This window comes from Etheostoma cragini, chromosome 17, assembly GCF_013103735.1.
Source record: "Etheostoma cragini isolate CJK2018 chromosome 17, CSU_Ecrag_1.0, whole genome shotgun sequence".
Lineage (NCBI taxonomy): Eukaryota > Metazoa > Chordata > Actinopteri > Perciformes > Percidae > Etheostoma > Etheostoma cragini.
Window position 1 is genome coordinate 4,441,361 of NC_048423.1, and position 18,329 is coordinate 4,459,689.

Genomic DNA, 18,329 nt, shown 5'->3' on the forward strand with positions numbered 1-18,329 from the left:
AGTAGGGTGGTTTTGGCTAAACAAATGTCATTTTTGGATGCTTGCTGCAGGGAGGATGAGAAAAAAGCAAGATGATGAAAAGAGTGAAAAGACACATTCCTGGGAGTCTAACTCACTGCCTCAGTTTCCTGGGCTTGATTAGAGGGATGCAGTAAGTTGCGGGTACATTAAGATTAAGATCTCAGCTGTCCAAAGGGAATTACAAAAAGGAAGCAACATGGATGTCTTTATCAAATGTGACATTGGTTTTTATAAAAGGAAGTCTCATTACAGCCTACGCTTACACTGTGCAGCCTGCAGCTACAGCACCTCCTGTGATGGTTACCGAGGCCATTTTGTAATGACTAGGTCACAGGTCTCACCCGCACAGGGCCGAGCTAAATGACTACCATGAATGAAGTAATGCTCTGCCAATTTGTAGTAAGACACACACAAATTCAACTGGTATCATATCTACCTGTCAAAGGTTTGGACACTTTTCCATTCACTCGAATATTAAAGTGTGTCTTAACTTTTGATTAGTAATATAATAATTTAGCAACTTTTTTCTATTTATTCTCTATATGTCTTATAGTTCATGTCACAACAGATAAACACAATAAAGAGATGAGGTTGTATTTTTTAAAATATTTCCTGCTTATTTTATATGTAATATCAAACATGCAGTCTTGAAAGAAAACAGTTAAAAATATAAGTATTTTTCCCTGAAGACTGTCAAGAAACATATACAGCACTGAACAAACAATAACATGCCGACTGGATGCTGAGGCACTAATCACAGGTAATTAGTTTATACTAGGTGGAGCATTGCCACCGGAAATGCATGAAGGGTAATCAACAGCCAGAGGTACACAGGTGTAAGGGGAAAGCAAAAAGCTTGTTACCTTGTCAGCGGTATTGTTTGATTAGGGTTGAACTGGAGTTCAACGTTTCTCGCAACACATTGGCTGTAATGTTTGTACGTCTGATTAAAAGACTCTACATTAAACTTGGGAGGATAAGTTAATAAAATGTGAACAGCTCTACCTCATCACAGAACCAGAATAGCTGTTCTCTTTAGAAAATAAGGTTAATACAAGTAGCATAATTTGGCCTTACTAACAGGTTGTTACTAAAAAAACTAAAGATGGCTCTGGTGTATCCATGTGACCCAGTGAGGCATGAGTGTGACCGTGTGTCAGCATGCACAAAACCAGGAACCTTACACTGAATCAGCCAAATGGAATTCAGCAATCAGTCATTTCATTATTTACATCTATGCTTTTCCTACTGTGACTTGTCTAAATGTGAGCAAGGTCTACTGGACCACATTAAGGCTTGCATGAGAAGTGTTTTACATCAAATCCAATTTGGTTCAATATGAGCTTCTATAACATCCAAATTCCCCCACTGGGGATGCATAAATGTGTATTTTTTCAAATGTTTTGGAGAGTATTTTAATACAGTAGTCAATCCTAAAAGCAATACATCGCAAAAAAAGGTATTTTTCAATTTTGACACATTGCACGTGTGGAAAAACACCTCAAAACGACAGGATTCATAGAATCACTTTTAAAATACAGCAAAATTCTCATTTATCGGAAAAAAGGAATCAAACATTCCTAAATGACATATTTCAATAACTGGATGGACCAGGATTTTACTCACTTTTAATGAAATTAGACTTTTTTTAAGGTTATAGAATCCTGAGGAAGATTTACAACTCAATGGTGAAATAACATCACAAAAGTATTACAGACTCAAGTCTATTAAATTCTGGAGCAACAGAATGTTCAGAAAAACCTGAGATGGTGGATCGTAGACAGCAATCAGTTTTTTGTTTTGGTACATCCAGCAACATGAATGCTGCAATCCGACAGGTAATTTGACTGGTGAGCAAACCAGATAAACACCAATGTGTTCTTTTTGTCACGTTGCCTTGTTTGATGCCCGTAACACAACTTAAGAAGCTGCCTTGTGAACAAAAGTGTTTGTTATCCCAAAGAGGTACTAAAGGGACCAGACTGTACAGCTGCTCCTCGACTTCAGCTCCGCTTTGGACGCTTTGACTGTGGGGTGTCAGATTTTGTGTCCGCTGCATTCTTTGATGCTGCTTTTTTTCTAGAATCTTTTTCGTCGGCATTGTACAGAGCATTTCTGACAAAGCGTGCAGCAGCCCCCTTATCCAGACGGGCAGCTTTCTTCCTGTCTGTAATCTCCTTCACTTTGTTCATGTACGTCCTTATTCGCTCCTGAAAAACAGAACGGTTACAGAAGGATAAGAAATTGCAAATAGAGAAAGCCAAACATTAAAGACAGTGCAGAGAAAACATACATACCAATTCCTGTTTGATTCCATGTTCTCTGGGATTTACACCTTGTGTAACCAAGTACACTGTAATCAAGATCAAAAGTAAGACATGTCCAGAAAAAGAATACTGATACAATCTGATTTAAAGCCAAGACAACTTCCAGAAAAAGATAAAAAAAAACTATTTAAAACAAAACTACTTCTATCTCACAATTATTGTAATTTCCTCTCAAAATATTTGCCAAGAAATACGTGCAATCATTAAAACCCAATCATGCTTTTTCATTGTTGTGTGTGTGTGTGTGAATGTATAAGTGGACAACTATGTGGTAGTACACAAACAAGTAGTAGTAGTAGAAGGCCATAATGGCATTCAGCTTGTTCGCCGTGTTTCAGAAATCCTTTGGTTGGCAATATGATCCAAATAAACGGAATTTGGTAAACTTTGGTGCATTTGCATTGACAAATAATCCTGTTTGTCCCCAAATAGAAGCAGTGTATTTGGCTTTTTAGTTTACTTGTATATTCGAGACACATGTATGAGGTGTCGGAGAAACCCCCCAGGTATGAAGTCAACATGATTTACAGTTTGTAAGTATTGTAAGTTTTGTATACTACTACCACCTGCCTTAAATTTATATTCCCCAAATGCACAAAGTAATCCAGAAAATACTTACTCCAGAATAATGAATTAAGAGTGTATGCAGACATCAGATCCAGCTTGGCTTGATCCAAAGGGTCCAGCTGTCAATAAACCAGATTTAGTTTAATTAGCACCAGATGTTTACACATAAAAGTCCTTTACCTGCAAACGTGTCAAAGCCACAATAAATAACTATCAAAATGGACTGCTAGGTACACCAAAGCATAATATGTTATGAGATTATTGCATGTCTACCATGTAAAATGTTATTCTTCAATGTAACTGGTAATTATCAGACTCACTGTAGGTGTGAATGGCCGTTCACCTAATTGTATTTCCCAGTGATGTTTGGTTAAATGGAAGAACTTCGTCTCAAAGATGCAAGTTTCTTTGATACGGTTCAGGTGTTTTTTTTTACATATTAAAAAAATATGTTTGGATGATTTGTTGCCAATCTGATAATCCGTCTGTGACGAAGGCCTTCTTTACAAGAGACATTTTAACTCGTCATAGAAGAAAATAAAACGGGTGTACCACAAATAGCAACGAGTGCTGACAAGTGACAATGACAGCTGTAAAAAATAAAATAAAAAGGTCTTCAGCCTACCTTTTGGAGCAGGTCATTCCTCGGCATCGCCATCAACTTCTCCAACATGGTTTTGACAGAAGAAACTGAGCAGTCGAAACTTCTGAGCTGTTCGTCTATCTCGTGAGGGTAGTCTTCGGTTCTGCTGTCCGCTGCCATTTTCCTGTATAATAATTATATTCATACAATGTTGTGAAGCTTTTCTGTAACATGTTTCACTAGACAGTAACGTTAGCTACATAATAGCAAAAAAGCTCTCGTTCAAAGTTGTAACGCCATTGTTAGCTAGCTAGCTAGAAAGGTAGCTTGCACATGCTGCTAATAGGATAACGTTTAGCTACTCGAACTTAAATAAAATAGCATATAATATATGTTAAAAGACATGTATAACTGTGTATACAGCAATATAAGATAACTAAAAACGGAATAGGACCATGTTTAACATTAGCTATTTCTTCGAATAACGTTACCTTTTAAGCCCACAACCACACGCTCTTAGCAACAGGAAGTGACGTTTAAAAACAACTTCTCGTCTTCTTCTGTGGCTAGCTACTCTACTGCCGTCTGCCGTTTGGAAGACTACATTAGCTACTACTAACTACAGATTTCACAGATAACGCTAAGATTATAAACTAACAACAGTTTGTTTGTTTAAGTTGTTTTTCATTAGTCACCAAGCGGCCTTTTCCTCAGTGAAAACGAGTCTAAGCTAATTTATCTGAAGTCAGCAAGTGTGTATGGTACCATGGTAACCTGGGGCGTCTTTGCGGTAAAGGAAGCTGAGTGTGCTATAATATATCCATGGTGCTGGCATGCCAGGCAACAGTTTAAGTGCCTTTAGAACTTGGATTAAACACACCGTTGTAGCTGAACACAAGTAAACCATCCGTGAAAGAGCCTTCCGACATGGACAACTGTGATTTGGAGAAGCTTTCAGTCTCTGGTGGGACGCTCCATCCAGCCTTCTCACCACAAGTTATAGACTACAAAGTGACGGTGGAGAGCAACGTCAACAAAGTGATTCTGGACCTGAATACTAGTGACTGCGGAGCGTCATACAGTATTGTGAGAACATCCTTCAAATTGTGTGCACGTTTTCTCTTTTTAATCTAGTAAAACTAAACCTATAATGTAACCTCGTTTTTTAAATATTTCAGCTCTTTGGTGACGGTTCCAGCACCATTATACTGAATGTTGGGTCAAACAGAGTAGAAGTTGAAGTGGTAGCTGAGGATGGCACCGTGAAGAAATACTGTGTGGAAATCACCAGACTGTCTGCAAAAATTGCAGAACTCAGTAATCTGGTTTTGGAAGGAGATATTCCACTTCAACCTGAATTTTGCACCAAAATCTATGAGTATAACAGTGAGTACATACTCCATGTGACAATATGACACAAATGGCGGTCTATGTGTTACTGTAAGGCAGTTATATTAAAATAACAGTATGCACTCGGGACATTATTCAATGTTTTAATTAACAAAGTAATAAATACATATTTATTTGCAAGAACAACGGATTTGGAAAAAGTTAAATCACTAATTGTGTGTTGTGAGTATATGAATTGATGGTAATTTACTTGCCTAAATATTAAAAGATAGTAGAATATCAGACTTTATATACAGATTATTATACTATATAGCCTATTTTTAGTCGTTATAGGAGTGTATACTGTATATTTTCTTTGTTATGATTATAGGTTGGTCAAATTTCCAAAAAACAATCAATTTTTGTATGGGATTTTGAGCTCTGTCAATCCCACTGTAAACTCTTTTTTCTGCAGGTATTGTCCCCTTTCATTGTAATGCTTTGACCCTGCTTCCCAATGTGCCAGACAAAAACATCAAAGTTACAGTGAATCGAGAGGACAGCGCACAACTAGTCCCTTTGAATTTTGGAGACACTCTGGTGGAGATCTCAGTCTGTTCAGCAGATGGCAGTAATTCACAGGTGGATGAGCCATGAGAAGAGGACGATTTCGTGTTTCGTCACACTAAATTGTTGACATTATATTTCAAAACATTTTCCAATGCAGTGTACCTTATCCTTACCTAATAGCCTACCTGTTAACCTGTAGTAGTCTTACACGTTAAAACTTCACACACAGTTAGTGGTGCCATGTTCATAAATGATAGTATGTAAGTCAGTTTTCAAGAGTAGAGTTTGTATGGATAATTTTAGATGTCATAATGCTTTGCTATTTCAAAGGCTCTAAACGTCCCTCTGGCTCTGTCAGGTGTACACAGTGTTGGTGACTCGAGAGTTAATCCCCATGGCTGTGACCTTCACTGATGAGAAGCAGCGGCTGGACTATGAATGTCCCGTATCTCTGACTGCTTTATATAGACCCATATCTATCAACCACAGGTGAGACCTGAATAGGAACACACTTCATATGAGAAAATGATCCTCTTTTATCACATTCATAATATCATTTAATATTGTTTTTCTTCTACCGTTCATGCAATAGTAAAATAAATTTAAGTAAATGACAATCAGTATTGGATGCACAATCCCAATAGTCATTGCTCATACCCTAAAATATACTATAATACTTATAATTCAGGGCATCAATTGCTATTTTGTTACACTTGTGGTTAATTGGAGCCTTTTAAGTTTATGGTGTATGGTACATTACATCAGTAGCTTAGACTATGTTCATACTACCTTCTATATTGGTTGAACAAAGGCCGCCAAGATCTAACTGGTTCCCTGTTGATTTGCAGTGAGCCAAAGCACATCTTCTCAAGGCCTTATATCGAGATGCTGGCACGAAGATCAAAAGTCGACCCACTTAGCGGTTGTCCTCTGGGAGACGGCTGGAAGGTTGTTGAACTGGACCTTGACAGACAGATGTCGGCTGCTCGGGTCAAGTGTTTCTTTACTTACAGAGGTGAAGTTTGGAGTCTTAGCTTCTTAAAGAGATGTGTCTAAAGCACAGCTGTGGTGGAGGTGCTTAGTGGTTGAGTTAAAAGTCAGTGGGTAGAATATTAGAACCACTATTTTTTTGGGAAAAAGTAAGTGGTGTAGAAGGAATGATAGATAGGTAATAGCTTGCTAACCTCACAGGAGTATGCATTCAGTCAACATGATCAAAGAATGAAAGATAAATTATCACCAATATATGGTTCCTCTCAGACCTCTACCTTTCTTGCCATTAATGTTGTTACACAGTCAACCTAAACTCAGAGTAACTGAATAACTACATTGTTAATGTGCTAGGTATACACTCTGGCTTACTTCTCAACAGTCCTGATTACACTCCCTGTACTATCTTGTAACATGATGTCACTTCACACAACTATCATGTTACTGTAATGAGGTGGATATTATTACTTAATTAAGCCCTAATCTATCTAGATGGTGTAGGCTGCATTTTGTTTCAGCCCTCCTTTGAGCCCTGCTTAGTCAGAGAAGTATTTCTGGACAACAAAGATCTCTCTCTAATTGTTTTTTCTTTTCTTGCGGAGGTTATTTCTGGGGAATTAAAAAAGTGAACACCCAAAACAACATGTAAAAGACATGTTTACAACAGTAGTTAAATACTTTTGTGAAAAAATAAATTTGAAAGAATTGAAAAATAATTCTGCAGAGTTGTAAATGAAACTGAACTCATTTTGTAGGATAAAATAAAAAATAAAAAAGACAATCACTAGTCACAGACGTGTCATTTAAGTGGTCGTTTTGGTTTCAGTAGTGGAGGACAACGCTACTATTCACTCCTAGTGTGTGTGATATATCGTGTCTTTGATGTGTGTGTTTTTGAAATAAAGGATGTGACAGTGTGATGGAACTGTCTGAGCTGGGGTCACACTCTCTGGACTGTCCACACAAACCCACAGGGGACCTGGATGCAAAGGTCAGTATGAAAGATTAAACAGAGCTCTGAATTGCCAGAATCACTGCTATCGACCTTGACTCTGCTTATACTTTATTTACAAGTCAGCCTTCACAGCAACTAAGTGCTGGTTTAACTTCAACAGTAAAAGGATCTTGTGTTTGTGTGTGTGGTGCTGACAAAGTTAGTGAGTGTATAAAGGTTCTTTGAGGATTGGGTGCTGTGTGTCATGTTATTATACCTCAACTAACAATAAAGAACCCATGTTTATTATAGTAAATAGATTCACCAGGTCAATCCATTTGAAAGCTTTGATCCTTTATTGATTAAATGTTCTCAACACATCTCTCTTGTGCTCATGTTAATTTTCAGGATGTGACTGAGACTGATTGGTATAAGCAGCACTTTGCATCATCCAGTTGTTTGGAGATGGAGACTAAACACAGTTTGGAGGTAATACATGTATTTTACTTTGCATTATCAGTGCACACGTCTGAAATTAAACTGCATTGGACACACCACCTAAGACACCCATAGGTAGACTCACCATTCATTTATGCAGCTTTATTTCCCCCTACATTTAACAACTTATTCTCATCTTTCACAATAGAAATCCATTTTTTTCCTTTGCCTTAGTCGTTCCGATTCTGTTATATACTCACATATGTCATTGTGTTCCATAGTGACACATAGAACATAAAACCATCTTGTGGTGAATAAAGGTGTGTGAACTTTGACTTTTACTGATCAAATTGAAATCAACATCTACTGATCAAATTGAAATCAACATCATTTCTCCCCTTAAAAATTCCAACCCTTATATAACTTATGTAATGGCACTTACCAATATGAGGTAATATTTTGCTGCTTGGCCTGCTGCAATGCATGGGTGGATGATTGTTATCTCTGTCTAATGCAGGTGCGTAACTGGGAGAAAAGACTACAAATGGCAGTGGGAGAAGACAGTGTGGATAAACTGTGCGCCCTGGCCCAGGATAACACAAAACTCTACCGGCAACGCCTGCCAAAGCCAGGTAAGTAGAACTTTCCAAAGCAAGAGTGAAGGCTCAGAAAGGAAAGGGGAGTCCAGTAATCTGTCATGGTATCTTGGCAACTATTATCAATTGTAGGAGTGATAGACCTTATTTCCTCCCACCAAACTATCAGACATACCCCCCTAATGCCAATAACCTTCTACACTTTTTTAGACTACACTTTCTTACTTAAATATATAAATAAATCACAATGCAACATGACCGAAATAACAATTTGTTTTATTTTAAATTTTCAGGGGGGTGTAACCCAGATAAAGATCAATATATGTACAGTATATACAAATTCTCTGCATAGATATCATACTCCATGTACCATATTTGCACTAAAACCCTCCCTTGCTGTTCTTTTCACATATAAAATGCAGGTAAACTGTCTAAATTACCAGACTCTTTAACAGAGATTATTTTGTATTGTAGTTAAATAACAACACAGGCTGGTGAGTTTATGCATCCCTGGCCAGTGGACAGAAGGGTGATTTTCCTTCCCCTGCCTCGGCATAGCAGCTCAGCTCAGCAACACATGAAAATGGGCTAGCTAGTGGCTGCGTCTGAAGCCTCCTCCTCTCCTCCTCTATCTGACGTGCCAGGCACTCAAGTTACTGCTCATTGTTTCTCAGTTAATTGTGCCTTGCTAATTGTTTAATGACCCTGAGAAGTGATATTAAAGCCTGATCTCTGGGGGACTGCATTAAAGTCAGTGGAACAGAACAGAGATGTAACACCAGAGAAAGGGAGGGAGAGAGAGAGAGAGAGAGAGAGAGAGAGAGCACTAATCTTTACTTTACGTATTTCTCTGTTACGCGATCAAGCTGCATGAAGGATGCTGAAGTGTTCTTCAGTCTGACTTCTTGTGTTGTGAACACAACGATCATGTTGTTACACGTGTAGATATTATCAAGGCTGGGTCAATATAATCAATAATAAGTATTAAGGGAAGCATAGTATGTAAAAATAGAGATGACATTCCGACAAAACTCGGATTTTGATGAAATTCTGAATTTTTTGTTTTGTTTTCTTTCTTTGTTGTGCTCTGCCTTTATTTGATTTACTTCCCCGTACCTTATCTTGATGACCCACAGAAATTTATAAAAAAGGAAACAGTGAGATGGATACCCTTTTATTTTTTATCATTTAAAGTCTCTAAACAATCTAAGCCCAAATCCTGGTTTTACCTGCAGTACAATGCAGGTACTAAGGTCACTATGAAATGTTATTTTTCAGCTCTATATTAATGTAAATTATCTCTATTATATACAATGTATGCAAATACTCAGTAGTTTTGTTGTCTGCTGTGTGCATACCATATAGCACAGTGTGTGTTTCTCACACCTCCACAGGGGATGTGTTGCAGTATGAGGATGGCCAGTCTCCTCTGCATAGCCTGGAGCAGGCTGCTGTCCACTATGCATCAGCAATCAGACTCAGCCCCAGAGACGCCAGACTCCACTTCCTGCTGGGTCTCGTTCTGGAGGAGCAGCACTACGCTACAGAGATGTACGGCCTCCAGAGGAAGGTAGTGTCATGAAATGTCCTGGGGAAAAGCCAGCTCTTTCAGTAACAAAATGTGAGGTTTTGCTCAGATGACTAGCTGTAGCAAAATATGCATATTTTAATTGCTTCTTTATACTATTTTATTAAGACATTTTTTAATTTAAATTCTTTTGAGCTCTGAAACTGTTATACACATTGACACCTGGCAGGTACAAGGTACAATGTATCCCCTAATCTGACTGAAATGGTGGTAATGCACCAAGCTCAAGGGCTTTCCCACCCACATTTGGCCAGCTACTCTTTTCCATGTCCTACCCACGCAAACACACCTGAAATGCCCTGACAAAAATCCATTCATATAACATTGAGGTCTAGGGATTTATACATCTGACATAGCTTGAAGGAAATATAGAATTGTATTACTTGTGCATGTGCTCTTTTGTTTTAACAGCTCAACACTCTACCCTACATTTTGGAACATTGATAATTAATTAAATTGTTGGTGAAAATGGTTCTTTCATTTGATAGCAGTGAATTGTGCGGCTGAAAGCAACCCAACCTCTCAAAACATTTTTCATTTGTTTCTTTTTCAGGTTGACAGTGACAGAGATGAATTAAGCAATGCCAAAGCAGCAGCGCGTCAGGATGACATCCTGGCTGTGTGCAAGCTCCATGGTTTCCTCGGCACGCCCACGGTGGAGAACCAGCTGCAGGCCTTGGATAAAGAGTACCAGCAGCTCAAAGAACAGGGACAGTCCAGCAGAGGAGACTACGTTCAGACACTCTACATCTGGCTCTCCAAGAAATCTGGCAAGGTAACTGTGCCATAAGTTGTTTCTAAGTTTACTTCACTTGCTCTAATTAGGAGCACCATTGGCATACCTAAAAAGTAAATGTCAAAGAGGGACTCAGATAGATAGATAGATAGATAGATAGATAGATAGATAGATAGATAGATGAGCAGCTCTGCTCTCTCGCTCATCATTTTTCAAATTGAGTGGATTTTTAGAAAGCAGATTATCATTGCTAGATGCAACATATTTAACACTAGAAAGTGTCCCAGGTTACGGATACTTAAGTTATGGATTTTAATGTCGCTTGTGGTGCAATGTAAGAGACGTCCATGACACAAAGTTAACAGCACCCACTAAATAGTTACTAATTAATGTATGGCAGAGGAAATGCACTCCCTCCCCTGTTGTTGCAGGATAGCGGTGCAGCCGTGCGGGATGAAGAGAGCTGTGTCCACCGGGCCCTGATGAAGTACCTGGATGCCTGGTCTCTGAGTCCTGACAGCTGGGAGTACAGCCTCCACATAGGAAGGCTTCTGCTGCTGCAGAGGAGGAGCAGGGAAGCCCTGCAGCACCTTCAGAGCGGCCTGGCACTGTGCCCGCTACACCCTGCTCTCAGGTCAGCTCCTTTTTTGGTAGGAGAAGCAGAACGTTTATTGTGTCAGTAGCTTTAATAGTAAAAATAATCATTAAGTCATCAACTCCTACATGACAAATGATCATGTAGGGAAATTGTGTATTTACACAATGCAGAGCTAGTTTTGTCTTTACCATGTTTCCTGTGTTGTGTTCATTTTCTCAGATTCTTCACAGGGCTGGCTCTGTTGCAGCAGGAACAGAAAGCCTCTAAAGACACAGAAAAGGAGGCTGCTCTGTTCTTACATCAGGGACTGGAGCACTTTGTCAGCCTGCGCTGTAGCAAAAGGTTGACGTGTGTGTGTGTGTGTGTGTGTGTGTGTGTGTGTGTGTGTGTGTGTGTGTGTGTGTGTGTGTGTGTGTGTGTGTGTGTGTGTGTGCGTGTGTGTGTGTGTGTGTGTGTGTGTGTGTGTGTGTGGGGAGGTGGCCGTATTTAGTAAGAGAGGGAGAGAGTGTATCAGTAATGTACCAGGGTGTTCTATTTAAGCCTGCACGAGGGAGAATAGGATAGTGAAAAAACAACAACAACAAGTCAGTATAGATTTGGGTTTTCCACTAACCACCTTCCTTGTCAGTTAATGGAGAAAGTTTTAGAAAGATTCAGAGATCTATTCCTTCCTAGTTAAGAAATTAGCTGGTTACATTTTGGGATTTACAATCAAGGAACTCCTGCCTTGGATAAGTCTGTTTTGCTTGTATTTGTAAGTTGATCATGGACATCACAGATGCTTTTTCTGTGCTGCTACTCTTTATCATGTTTTTTGTCCACAGCTGGATGGAGCAGGTTCCATCAGCCCCTCTGTCCAGTATCAGTACACAGTTCCTGCGAGGCCTTCTCACTCTGGGCCAGCTGCAACAGAGAAACACATTGTCTGAGAAGGCCTTGAGTGCAGAGGAGGTCTATCACATGTATGTTACAAACCAGTAGTCTTGTTTAAGTCAGAAATTGACAGATATTACCTTTTTACCCAGTGTTTGAGCCAGTTTATTAAGTGCATTACAACAATGTGTCTGCTTGTCTCTGTGTTGTAATGTTTCAGTGTAGCAGTGCTGACTGCCCAGAGTGTGAGTCAGTGTGTGTGTCGTGGCGAGATAATGGAGCAACTGGAGTGGGTGCTCCTGGATGCTCAATTTGCCCTGCTGCATAGGCTGATCGAGCAGGGTGAGCACCAGGCCAAGGTGGGCATCGAGAGGCAGTCCCTGGTGGCAAAGAGATGCCAGGCCCTCACAGCCCTCATACGCCTAACCTCTATTGCACCCTGTCAGGAGCTGCTGGACATGCAGGAGAGGGTAAGAGCGTGCAGTGTGGCAAGGAAAATTGGTTTACTGGTTGGTAGCTTGTCCCTTTATTGACTCTGTCATGTCCTAGTGTGACAGAGACATCTCACTTGTACCTTCTACCTACTTCCCCTGCACTGTGTACAGGCATGCCAGCTGGCAGTGGTGACCACACCGCGGGACAGCCATGCCCTGTGTCTCTTGGGTCTGGCACAGCTGGCTCAATATGACAACAACCCAAATTCCGACAGGTCAGAGGAAGCCATAACAGATGCCTGCCTTAGCTTCCAGGCCAGCATTGAGCTGGAGCTCAAGACTCAGAGCGGAGAGCCACTTAAACAGCTGAGCAGTGAGTCTGCACAGTGGACATACTGTCTGTGATTTTCACTTACAATCCCAGCTGGCTAGCAGAGAATTACATAGAAATTGGCCTTGTCTTACATTTATGTGAAAAATGAATGCAGGACCCTTTTGGTAAATCTGGCTATGTATAATGTGGATAACTGAGATACTTCCAATTGATAAATGTATTACATTGACAACAACAGTTATGACAGAGATGAACTCCACAGCCACATTAACCATCCCTTGTTTACTTAGAACAAAAGTGGTGGCAGGACCGGCAGGAGGCTGAAAACAAGAAAGCTGCCAAGCAGTCTATCACACAGCCGGCGGGAGTGAAGGGGCCCTCTGACGCTGGTGTGGCCAAAAGAGGAGCTATGCGGGGCAGGGGAGGACCTGGTCAAGGACGGATGGCAGCAGCTGTAACCAAAGGTCCTGCTCCTACCCCCCCAGCCCCCATCAGGGGAGGGAAAGCTGCACAACTTCCAGCCAAAACCCCTGCAGCCAGGTGAGTCACGCTGGCTGCAAGCGTTTGGCCATTTGGCCGATCTGTTAAGTGGTTGTCTGTGGATTGTTTGTTCACATTTATTTATTCATGGATGATTTCCTGTGGATGCTTACTTTTTGCAGTTCTATCCTGCTTGATATTCATGTTACCTTCCCTGGAACACGTTTTCAGTTTTAATCCTTGTAGGTGCTCTATGAAGAGTGAATTATGTAAATTAAGGAAGCATTAACAGGTCTTGAGTTTGAGACCACACTTAAATATGTAAAAAAATAGAAGTCCTGAATGTACATTTAGTAGTTCTGTTGTGTGCTGTATGTGTATTCCGTTACCGAGCAGAATGTTCTCTTTTAAAGGGGAAGAGTTGGAGCAGCAGCAAAGCCAGATAGATCGGTTAAACCTTCCAACAATGGTACACAGTCCCAGCTCCCTGTCAACAAGTCTAAACAGGACTGTTGCCCCGATACTGCTGAGACAGCCCAGGGTAAGGCATGACAAAGGCATTGACAGTGACATTCATACATCTTTCTTCCCCAAGGTCTTAGATTTTCAAGATTTGGGGGAAGAAAATGTCATATATGTTGATTTACTATATATCACCATGTATGTATTGCCCAGTTTAAATGATAACTGTTCAAATGTAGATGATGTGTCACATTGCATTATCACACCTAACACTTTCTCAGGTGCAGTAACTTTTCTTTACACCTTTTTTGGCAAGAACATGTAAACATTAAAGGGGCGCTATATAGTTTGGGCCATTTCTTTGCTGTTTTCTCGCTTTTTGCCCGCAGGTTTCTCTATAGAGCTCTGCCTACAGCTTTGGAATAGATATGTGGCAGCTCCTGTGTTTACTTGTGTCCGACTCCTACCTCGGCCAGTCTGCCATTTCCTCTTTCTCTGTTCCTCCGAAAATGCTTTCTGCTTCTTTTTTGCTGATTCAGCCATGACAATAGTTTGTAAAACTCCATTGCTACCTTGTTAGCCAGTCCCTGAATGGACGTATGCGTGCAGTGCCGTGAAGCAATTTGTTACATTGCAAGACCTGATATCCCGCGATACTTGCTGACCCTGAGGCCGTCGAAGTTACAAAAGTGGATTTTCGCTCACAGGCGCCAGGGGAAGCCGAGATGACCACCATTCAACTCAAAATAAGTCACATAACCATTCCCATGACTCCAAAACTGTTCAGTTAAGATAAATTAGCTAAAGAAAATAAACTGCATAGTCCCCCCTTAAACAGGTCAAGTATAAAATACAAAATATTTCTGTTTCACTTTGAACAACAATTGCATCATTGTAAAACCACAAATGTGACCAACAGCAGTCACTTTTAGCCTCTTTATCTTCCCGGGTTTCTCAAAGGAGTCAGTTACACTTCCTGTGTGTATTCAGAGCCCGCTGTGGTAGACAAAGTGAGCGTGTCCAGTCCGGTGAACCGCAAGTCTCATATCTCACGGCTTGGTCTGGCCCGGGCCCTCTCCCGCTCTGCAGACACCCAGGACCAGGCACAGCAGCTCTACCAAGAGGTCATCTCCATGGCACCAGGGGTCAGTTGTTATCTGCTACGTTTAGATGTCACAATGCAAATTACAATGTTTCTGTTATAAAATACTTCTAAACCAAGACCCCACTCTTGGTGTATAAATCCAGTGGAATGGTAGGTCTATGATTGGCCGCAGACTATTGCAGTTTTACTCTAAAACAAACATTTCAGTCATAACAAAGAGAAGAAATTATATTTCAATGGGGACGTCTTTATGTCTTCTTGCAGAAGTTGCTAGTAAAGTAGTTATTCACAGAGGTTTACAAGCAGTTGGCGGATGTCTGGTGTTGATGTAATCCAGATACGATGTGGTTGATTAGTTTTCTGACTGTCTAGGTCCATGATGCCTACATTGAGCTTGTGCAGCTGCTGGAGCCTTCAGACCCTCGGGCTGCAGTGGAGGTGTACTGCAGATTCCCTCTAAAGTCTGTGGACCAGCAAAGCTTCGATGATGCCTTCATCACAGGAGAGATCGTCCGCATGCTGATGACGCTGGAGCTGTACGAGCACCCGCAGCTGGGCCCCAGCCTCGTAGCATACGGGAAAGTCATGGGCCTAAGTGATTACTTTTGTTATTGTTATACATACTGTAGACAAAGTAATATTAGTCTTGGAAGAAGTTAAAACTCAGCAGTAGTAGAAGTGATATAGAACTTTTTTTTTAGCAGGAAAGTTTAAGAAAATGAGTACTTAGTTACAGAATAGTTAGTTACCGGTAGTAGAGCGGATTGCACATTGATTGCCTTCCACAATAAATACTTTAAAATACTTTAGTAACAAAATCAAACGGTGGCGGTTTTAAGCTATGCGACAAACTCCATCCGTTGTGAATGCAGGCCCATTTAAACAAACATTGCACTTAATATTTATTTGCAAACCATGATTTAAAGATTAGTTACCTTGGGTATATTTAACAAATGCATTGTTTAAATTGGGTATTGAAATCATGCATTAATAGTACAAGTCTCATATAATGTTTGATTTATAAATCAAATAAGCACAAAATTAGAACTTACTTCAAACAATACAACATATTTTAAAATGAAACTTCATGTCTTAAAGTATTTGTGTCTTCGTGACTGCAGTAATGTTGATGTAGTAATCTGTGTTTGTGTCCGCAGGTTGCATAGACAAATACATTGACATCTTGGATGGGAAGTGTATGACCAAGCTGCTGAAGAGTGTCTATGCAAGGATCCATAACAGACAGGAGGATGATCAGGAACTACAGGATTTCTTCAAGTTCAAATGCTGGACATAATAATGCTTGTAGTTCTCTGACAAATACCTGTGTTTACTATCTTTTTGAATCCTTGAGTGACTCACAGTTTGCTTACCGATTACCAATAAGACTTGGGCTGAAAAGACACTTTCTGTGTGCATGGATGTAATAACCCTCTTTAATTACACATTACACCTGATGTTCTTAATACGCCATATGTATTAGACAGAGGACACTGAGAAAATTGTCATCTTTTTCTCCAAAGGCACATTTAATTTGAAAAGACTGAATAATTGATTTATCCCAATAGAGGCTTTTTGATAATACAGGAAAGATATTGTATTTATCTGCACTACATTTTTTTGGGTCTTTTTTTTACGTTGCCGGCTGTGCTTGGCCAAGCACTACACGTTTTTCAAGGACAGCATTTAACAGGGACAAAACGGAATAACTCCAACCAAAGATTTCCAAGTTCATTTGAGTTAAATGGTTTTCTGGCAAGATCTAGACAGAGAACCGCCGAGACCCACAGTAGGACATTGCAATAATTTAATAAAAGACAAATCAGCCTCACAGTAAGGCAGTGATTCACACACTGTTTGCGAATCTCTATAATTTGGTCGGATTTCTATTTAAGCTGCACAGATCTTGACCATCAGTCTTTGTTGTGGTCTACTGTATCAAACCACGTTGAGTTTGGTGACAATGAGCACGCGGACAGACTGGTCAAAGCCCGAACACAAACACAGGCCCTGCTTGTCGGGGCTCCAGTCCAGGCTGGCGATCGGCTGAGTGGACAGAGTTGCGTTCTGTAAGAGGCTGACAGAGCCGGCTACGCCCACATCCATGTCATCTAAGCCTTTTTCGCTTCTCTGAGCAGGGTAATCGCTGGAAATGACATCAAAAACATTTTAGAGATTAGGTTCTAGTAAAGCAGGAAATTTGTTTCTCATCACACAAGTTCCCATCGTGTTGAGCACGTTTCAAAACGTTCAAAAACACTTAAGATGGATGACTTACTATTTCCATAGATGTAAGTTGCCTGCACCCCCCGCAGTCATAAAGATGTCTCTGTTTTGAGGCAAATGTCTCACCTGCCAGATGGTTGACTTATTAGCCTAAAATAAAGAAGAAGGATCATTTACTTCCCAAAACAATTTAGTACAGATTAGATTTCGTACATTGACATTACATTCCTGTAAAACTGTCTAAATCACTTTAATCTGCTGCTGAGGGTTTACAGCAACACTGTGTGACCTTTCTCGCATCGGTGCTCCTACAGGATGGAAGCACAACTGTCCCATTATGTCTCATTGGAACTACAGATCTGCTACCCGATCTGGCAAACTAGCACAGTGCGGTTATAGGCGGTAGAGAGCCGCAAAGGGAACGCAGAAGAGGCGTCACCCTGTTACGAATTGAGGAACCACTGAAACAATTTTGTTGTCCCAAAACGTTATCTAGTGTTGCTTTAAGAAATGTGGCCTTGCTTATTTTTCTCTTGTTGAGGATCGTTGTCACTTAAACAGTTTGGACTCTTCCTTTAGTATCGACTTAGATTCTGAAGTCTGTTTAAAGTTATGTCAAAGATGGAACAGTTTTTTATCCCTAGTGTGATCTATGCAACTCTCCCCTATGTTAACTAGCCAAACTGCATTGTGGAAAGCCATTACTTACATACGCAGAAAAACCTGGAACAGTATTCATGAGTTCACTGAAACCACTTGGTCTGGTTTCAGAAACAACACGGTAATGCAACACACAAATATGCGGACATGGAAAAAAAAAAAAAAAACTAACTATAACCATTTAACTAACAAAAATATGGTGCCTTCAGAACCAGAATATATACAATGCAAAGCTGTTACAACTTTGTAGAGCTACACTGATTTCCTATCAAAAACTAAATATCTGGTGGAAGCTCGTGATTCCTGGTCTGAGACACAGGTGTGCCAACTGTTGATCAATCAGAAGAACTGGACAAATATTTAGAAAACTGATCTAGCAAAACACTCTGTACTTCATGCTGCCCTGAGATTTGTGATATGACCGGCTGGCCTGCATTATCTTCCGGGCAGAGCGCCTCTTCAACCCCTGTACCTAGTA

At 40.3% G+C, this 18,329-nt stretch overlaps 3 protein-coding genes across 4 annotated transcripts in view; 1 reads left to right on the plus strand and 2 right to left on the minus strand.

Annotated features, from left to right (window-relative positions):
- Positions 1-1,439: 1,439 nt before the first annotated feature.
- c1d (C1D nuclear receptor corepressor) lies at positions 1,440-4,243 on the minus strand. Its single transcript, XM_034897650.1, has 5 exons — positions 3,990-4,243; positions 3,541-3,682; positions 2,968-3,034; positions 2,319-2,374; positions 1,440-2,231 (listed from the first exon to the last, which is right to left on the minus strand). The coding sequence occupies exons 2-5, from the start codon at positions 3,676-3,678 to the stop codon at positions 2,025-2,027; spliced, it is 468 nt and encodes a 155-aa protein (XP_034753541.1). The 5' UTR covers positions 3,679-3,682; positions 3,990-4,243; the 3' UTR covers positions 1,440-2,024.
- An 86-nt stretch (positions 4,244-4,329) lies between these two features.
- Positions 4,330-16,334, plus strand: LOC117960084. Of its 2 annotated transcripts, none has more exons than XM_034897644.1 (20): positions 4,330-4,584; positions 4,677-4,884; positions 5,303-5,469; positions 5,756-5,886; positions 6,246-6,412; positions 7,293-7,378; positions 7,730-7,810; positions 8,277-8,391; positions 9,750-9,925; positions 10,497-10,718; positions 11,111-11,313; positions 11,497-11,631; positions 12,102-12,239; positions 12,371-12,620; positions 12,756-12,957; positions 13,209-13,458; positions 13,812-13,939; positions 14,851-15,005; positions 15,338-15,560; positions 16,123-16,334. In XM_034897644.1, the coding sequence occupies exons 1-20, from the start codon at positions 4,426-4,428 to the stop codon at positions 16,260-16,262; spliced, it is 3,336 nt and encodes a 1,111-aa protein (XP_034753535.1). In that variant the 5' UTR covers positions 4,330-4,425; the 3' UTR covers positions 16,263-16,334. The 2 variants fall into 2 exon arrangements, with proteins under 2 accessions (XP_034753535.1, XP_034753536.1); XM_034897645.1 differs by having other exon boundaries at positions 11,497-11,619.
- Positions 16,335-16,854: 520 nt separating this feature from the next.
- Positions 16,855-18,329, minus strand: part of wdr92 (WD repeat domain 92) — a 13,083-nt gene continuing 11,608 nt past the window's right edge. Inside the window, exons 9-10 of the mRNA XM_034897646.1 lie at positions 17,244-17,341; positions 16,855-17,111 (exon numbers count right to left, since the gene is read on the minus strand). Coding sequence (XP_034753537.1) covers positions 16,904-17,111; positions 17,244-17,341 — 306 coding nt within the window. The 3' untranslated portion in view covers positions 16,855-16,903. The remainder of the gene's footprint in view (positions 17,112-17,243; positions 17,342-18,329) is intronic.

What these genes read in the sequence shown, in the direction of transcription:
- c1d (XM_034897650.1), bottom strand. Translation starts at nt 3,678, where the DNA reads ATGGCAGCGGACAGCAGAACCGAAGACTACCCTCACGAGATAGACGAA. An exon ending in TCTTAATTCATTATTCTGGA is followed by an intron (nt 2,375 to 2,967) that starts GTAAGTATTTTC and finishes TCTTGATTACAG; the next exon opens with TGTACTTGGTTACACAAGGT. An exon ending in ATGGAATCAAACAGGAATTG is followed by an intron (nt 2,232 to 2,318) that starts GTATGTATGTTT and finishes TCTGTTTTTCAG; the next exon opens with GAGCGAATAAGGACGTACAT.
- LOC117960084 (XM_034897644.1), top strand. Translation starts at nt 4,426, where the DNA reads ATGGACAACTGTGATTTGGAGAAGCTTTCAGTCTCTGGTGGGACGCTC. An exon ending in GCAGAGGAGGTCTATCACAT is followed by an intron (nt 12,240 to 12,370) that starts GTATGTTACAAA and finishes GTAATGTTTCAG; the next exon opens with TGTAGCAGTGCTGACTGCCC. An exon ending in TCATCTCCATGGCACCAGGG is followed by an intron (nt 15,006 to 15,337) that starts GTCAGTTGTTAT and finishes CTGACTGTCTAG; the next exon opens with GTCCATGATGCCTACATTGA.